Source organism: Belonocnema kinseyi, chromosome 3, assembly GCF_010883055.1.
Source record: "Belonocnema kinseyi isolate 2016_QV_RU_SX_M_011 chromosome 3, B_treatae_v1, whole genome shotgun sequence".
In the NCBI taxonomy this organism is placed as follows: domain Eukaryota; kingdom Metazoa; phylum Arthropoda; class Insecta; order Hymenoptera; family Cynipidae; genus Belonocnema; species Belonocnema kinseyi.
This window is the reverse complement of record NC_046659.1, coordinates 51,548,042-51,554,679: the sequence shown is the minus strand read 5'-3', so window position 1 is coordinate 51,554,679 and position 6,638 is coordinate 51,548,042. Positions and strand designations below refer to the sequence as shown.

Sequence of the window (6,638 nt, the reverse complement as noted above, 5' to 3'; positions counted from 1 at the left end):
TTCCCATACGTGGTGTCATTATAGGGTGTTTCTTTTATATATAAGGGTTAATTTTACAAACTCGATTTATATGACATTGGAAAATAAAGAAAGAGCACAACAATCCCAATAGTTAATGTATACAATTTTTGGCATCAGTATGCATCTGTCATAATTTTGCTTCTTAGTTATGCTTTAATAATACCGTGGTAATATTTTATAAGTATTTTCCATTTAGATGGTTTCCTTATTTTAAATACATTTTTGCAGCTCAGAGGGTTGCTTTTTAAAATAAGTTTTGATTTTACAAAAGTTTTTATATCACATTGGAAAGCAAAAAATAGGCAAAAAATCTACCCTAGTCATTTTTTAAATACTTTTTTTCATTACAGGGGGTAAGTTTTTAAAGTAAGGTTTGATTTTACAAAAGCGATTCACAGTCCATTGTAAAGCCGCTGAGTTTTCTGACCTAATCAATTAACGAAAGGATATGTATCCAAACTGTAAATAAAAAAATAACTGCAAATAAAAAACAAAGAATCGAATTATATTTTGAAAGAATGCACACTGAAAAAATATTTTATATTGATATTAGGAAGTGCTTCCAAAATATTATAAAAACATATAAATTTCTATTTTACCTGACAGCTGCTTCATTTCCCTGACTTCCCTGACATGTAGCCAACCTACTTCTCTAAGTTATTTGTTAAATTTACCAGAATTATTAATTATTTAAAGAACTTTCATAGAAAATTAAGAATTTGGCTATTTTTCAACGAATAGGGTTAGTTTTTTTTTACAAATTTAACTAAGAACATCTTTCCGAAAATTATAATAATCAAGTTTTCATTATTTATTATTTAAACTACTTTCCTGAGCAAATTAAGAGTTTGGGCATTTTTTGAAGAATAGGCCTAATTTGTTTGGGGAATCAACAAAGAATGTATTTCCAATCACTTTTTACTATGACGCTTTGCAAATTTACAATAATGATTTATTATTAAAATAAATCTCATAAGCAAATTCTGAACGTAACTGTTTTTTAGATTTTGAATCATTTGAACATTTTAAGCAAATTAGTTTTTATAAGAAAATGTATGCACTATACATTTAATAAGAATTAAAAAAGAAATTAAAACTGTATAATGGTAGAAACTTTTATTTTTCATTAGTTTCAGTAATTATTTCTTTTTATTAACTTCTTCCAGTAATTTCATAATAGTATTATGAATTTTAGTGCAATTTAATTACAATTCTGCTGCAAAAGAGTTATTCGAATTACTCTTCTCGAGTAGAGATCATTTACCATGTATTTCTATGCAAATTTGTACGCACCGACATTTTAGATGGTTTTTCCAAACTTGCATAAAATGTTTAGTGTTGCGCAATAATTTATTCTGCATCTTGAGAGGGTAGTCGTGCGGAGCCGTGTACAAATAAAAGTTATTAAAGCAAAAATGAATATCGCGGTATAATATTAGACTTCATTTGCAAATAAAATAATTGCAAGTAAATGAGTGGGTCACGCGCGAAGCGCACGTATGAGCTTCTGGTAATAAATTAAACCAGCTTATTTCTGAGAGTATCGTAGTTACAAAGATTCTTTACTGAATTTTTTTTTTCAAATTGCTAAATTGCTTAATTTAAAAAAATTATAGACGGTTTAAGCTTGCTTGCTTCTAATTCAATGAGGAACCCCAGAATAAGCCGAAAATTCGCCCCTTTTTTGCACAACAACGTAGCTTTTGAAAGAAAGAACATAAATTGTCGCAACAAAGCTCAAAATAATCGTCCATGCATGCTGTAACCGGGTTTGTTAGTAGTTTGTCCGAAAATCGAAAACTACCCCCCGTATCAGGGGGTGTAAACTACACCGGTACCATGGAAGTAGGTGAAATGGTGCCTAATAGTTTCTTCATCATAGCCGTATAATATGTACCTCAATTATACTCACTCAGTGACGCTGACTCTTGAAAATCGAAAAACTACCCCTACGAGGGGATAGGTAATATGTCAAACAAGAACATGTATAAAATATTTTTTTTGCATAAGTAAATTCAATTAGTGTCAATGTATAATAACTAACTTAATTATACTTATTTAGCACTATTTCAACCCTTTAAACCGATAAACTACCCCTATACGGGGATGGAGAGTACTTCATGACCAAGAACGCGGATAAAATATTTTTTAATTATTTTCTTTTTCTACAGATATAGTAACGTTAGTGGCAATGTATAATAACTTCCTTAATTATTCTTACTTAGCAACATTTTAACCCCTAAAATCCCGAAAAATACCCCTATCAGTGTATAATATGTACATCAATCATACTTACTCATTATACCGGTGTCGGTTCCACTCCCTGATAGGGGAAGTTTTCGGTTTTCGGATAAACTAATGACAAACCCGGTTATAGCATGCTTTTACGATTATTGAGCTTTCTTGCGTCAACTTATGTTCTTTCCTTCAAAAACTATGTTCCCGGAAAAAGAACAATTTTTTTTATCAGAAAAAATATCATTTGGTGTCTGCCAACTTGCTCAATCCTGCTGTACCTGTAAAAATTATATGGAGAAACCTCCACTTTTTACGAATATGAGACTGTAAAGGCGTAATTTTCAATGCAATTTTAATTGAATTTTTTTGTTTAAAAAAGCGGCTAAATAGATAAAACTGTTTTAAACAGTAATTTGTAAGTAATGAAGAGGTTTTACTATAGCTAATGAAATTTGTTGAAAATTGTTGTAAAAACTACATTCTTCTGCCTTATTTTAGTCAAAAGTTACATTTTAACAGTAAATATTTTTTTAACAATTACAACTAGAGATGAGTTGTTAAAATATAAAAAAATGTTAAAAATATAAAATGATTAAACAATTCATAATTATTAAGAAAATTCATAAAACTTTTTAACTTGTCCATTAACCCTGCGCGGTCGTACTGTAATTTCACTGCTTCCGCGGTCGCACTGGGTCGGAAATGTTCACGTACAGTTGTCAGAGTCTTAACTCGATCTAAAAACTTTCAAAAAATTCACAAATAGTTTGTAATCCTTTTAGAATGTGGACCCATGTTTCTTTAAGTACAGAAGTTATTAAATGTGTGTTTATAAATTGGTATTTTGATCAAAATTTGCTGGGAATTTCAAAGTGAAATTTCGCTGGGCCGAAATTGAACAATGTGCGACCGCGCAGGGTTAAGAATGATTTATAAAAAACTAGGGTTTCCTACGACACCCTAAGAACTGAAAAAAGTCACAAAATACATTTCATTCTACTCGCAGCGTGTTTGTTTTTAATCACTTTGGAAGGTAGCAAAATCATTAATGCATATATCAAAGTATTTTCAAGAGGTCCTAGTAAATATTAACAGTTTCATTGAAAATTGTAACTTCCAGACATATAGATTTTGTGAAAAATTGGGGTTTTCTCATGCATTTTAAAAGGAAAGTTATACGCGTTAATTTTTCTCGGAATGTCACAAAAACATCGAACTTTTTTTTACCACCTATAGTCCAACGTTTTAAAACGTTCTAATTTTCTCAGCATGTACCTGAAGTCCCGAACGTTCAAATGAACGAAATTTTTTACTGATAATTATGTAAGCTATAAAAAGGGCTAAAATGTTTGTTCATTTATATTGGAATTCATTTATTATTGGAACAGAATTATAATGCATATTTTAAAATGCAGTCGGAACAATATTGATGGATAAAATAAAAATGAGGAAAAATATTTCGTTCATTTAAATAAAACTTGACATAAATTTTAGAATTAGTTAAAATTTACATAATTTTTTTCTCTGAATCCTAAACAGTCTGCATCGAGAAATTTCGTGAAAGTCATACTCATATAACAAAATAGATTACAAAGAACCTACATGAACTGTGCTAATGTTTAATTCCTTAAAGTTTCTAGAACATGTGAAAGTTTTCAGATTATTTCATTGAAGCAGCCATAAATAAATTTCAGGATTAAAATGTGTAAATTCAAATGTCATTAAAAATAAGTTATTATTCAACTTACTTGAAATTTGTCCTTGTCATCTTGAATTTTGGCGACACCGCCAGATTGGTCTAGGAGGTTGCGCCAAGGACGATAGTATCCCCTGAAGGATGGAATAGCCATGGTGTTCATCAAGTCATCCCGAGTTAAGCCCAAGCCAAAATTTTGATCCAAGAGTCGATGAGGACGTTCCAGATCTTCCCACCAATCACGGAACAGGGTTGGAACCAGAGCCATATTTTTAAATTCTCGTCACTTGCAGCACTCAAAATGTCTCAAAAACTTTTTTTCCGTTTTCTACAAGAGAGAGAGAGGGAGAATGTGAGAGTTTATTAATAGCTGTTAGGTTATTAGGTTATTCAATCACCCCTACTAGACGCAGCCTATTTCGAAACGTTTGCTTACGTTTAAAATTAAAGTTATTAACGAAGATTTGTCCGATTCGCCTTCCTCGTTGACAGTTTTGATACTGACTCGCCGGCCGGCAGCTACTCCGGTTTTATACCTTGCGAATTCGAGAATTTTCGCTCTGCTTGAGAGTGCGTTCTAAACGCTTTCGACTTTTCTCGCGCCTATCTTATATTTGTCGTAAATTCGGGTTAAGTGCACACGCATTTACTATTCAAATACGTGCTACAACTCATCTGATTCTTGATTGCTAGTCGTCCATGTAAATTCTATAAATTCTTTGATATACCCCCCCCCCCCCAGCCAAACTGCTATTTTCCAACATTTTTTTATTTTCTTAAAGAAGTATCTGTTTTATGCACACAAAAAAAATAAATATTGACCATACAATAAGGTTAAACTCAGCCACGCTTCCCTATGACTGAATGCACTTGACCTTCCCGATATAAACTTCGTAGAATTCGCGTGAGGATAGGGTGCTTTGCAATTAATTCTCGCATTCAGTCTAACGTCGCGTAACGTATGTTAACCTTGCTAAACGTATCATCGACGTTTTGCTAGCTATTTTTGCTCCTAATGGAGATTCTTTCAAGACTTAAGGGTAGACATGTAGTTAATCAACATTATTTACATTTTCTGTAACAAATTTCTGACATTAAAATAAGTTTTTTTTCAAATATGTTAGAAGACAAGATTTAAATGTAGAAAGACGACCCTGCAGTAGATAATGAACCTACAGTAAATAATCATGAATTTTAAATACTAATCTATGTAACATCATTTATTTTATTTTATTAATAGTTAATACATTATACGCGTTAATAAACTAAAAATATAATGATTTCTTTTACGTAAATTTGTGCTTTTAATTAATGATTACCTACAGCAGTTTCATTATCAACTGTAGGGTGGTCTCCCCTACATATAATTATTCAACAAAGTTCATAATATAACTACGGTTCAATAAAATGTCTGATATTATTAAAAAAATATTTAATATTCAAAAGCATATACTCGTAAATAAGAATCAAACGGAATGAACTTTTGTACAACATAAAAACAAAAATAATAAGCAGATTTCTATATGAAAAATATGATAATAACATTATGAATAATACAAAAAAAATTAAATTGACTTATGGAGTTATCTCGTTAAGAGTTAATTTTAGCATTGACAAATCTTATCTTTCGATATGTGTAGAAATGTATTATAATGGTGTAGGATTTAATTATCAACAATAATTTCAGCTCGAAAAAAATTGGGTAAAAAATTTTCTCAGAAAGAGTAGAATAACTTTCAAAAATGTTGGTATAAACATTTTAAACTTGATTCTTATATTAATAGATGTATTACAAACAAACAAAAATCGGCCATGTAGTTTTTTTGAAAAATATTAAATTTTCTTATTTTGAAAATCTATCCTCTCTCCACAGGATAATATCAAGTAAACAAATTTGAAGAGTAAATATAAAAACTTGCATACAGTCTATAATATTTATTAAGTATAGTACATCTTTTATCTTAATTCCATATTACTCATAATGTACATTAAAAGTCTATAGCTATTTCATGAAATACTGCGTTTAAAACAAACTTCAAAATCGTTCAGAAATAGTTTATAAGCAACCCCCATTCTGGTTTAAAAAATTCTAAAGACAATTATATATTTTGTTTAATAATTTAAATAATTTTCCCTCGTATGAAGTAATAAACATCAATAAAAAAAGGAATAAACTGTTAATTTTTTCTGCATGTCAATATGGCCACTGATGAGATTTTATCTGAAGCAGACATTGTTACAGATACAATACATAAACATGAAGAGACCAACAATGGGGTTTATCTGTTTTTATAAGTAGTATATTTTTGGAACACAGGGAAAGTTTTTAAAGTGAAAACAAAATTAAAAGCAAATCACCAGAATTTTTAAGAATACGTAATGTAATAGGAATATAAATAATACAAATTTTATTCATTTCAATGTAGGTGGAAAAAAACTAAAGTCTAGTTTAAGGACACATATTATTATATTAAATAATTACAAGTATAACGTCTAAAAAATTAATTAAAAAAATTTGATTATAACAAAGTTTTTGTGCAAAATTCAAATGTTGTGCAATGCCAACGTTTTCGATTTGTATAGCGCGTCAGAATTGCTGTGAATTACGCAACATCGCGAAAAGCCCAATTTTTCCAAAGTTGAGCTATATTTATCTAACGTCACGCAACAGATTAGTAGCCCC

General features: G+C 30.1%; 1 protein-coding gene across 2 annotated transcripts in view; it reads right to left on the bottom strand.

Annotated features, from left to right (window-relative positions):
* LOC117168888 (protein lethal(2)essential for life-like) overlaps positions 1 to 6,638 on the bottom strand; it is a 23,197-nt gene that overhangs the window by 5,657 nt on the left and 10,902 nt on the right. Inside the window, exons 1-2 of one of the 2 annotated variants that reach the window (XM_033354796.1) lie at positions 4,392 to 4,516; positions 4,008 to 4,283 (exon numbers count right to left, since the gene is read on the bottom strand). In XM_033354796.1, the coding sequence (XP_033210687.1) occupies positions 4,008 to 4,223 (216 nt within the window). In that variant the 5' untranslated portion in view covers positions 4,224 to 4,283; positions 4,392 to 4,516. Of the gene's footprint in view, positions 1 to 4,007; positions 4,284 to 4,391; positions 4,517 to 6,638 lie in introns of those variants that run through there. The other variant, XM_033354797.1, reaches the window with a different exon arrangement.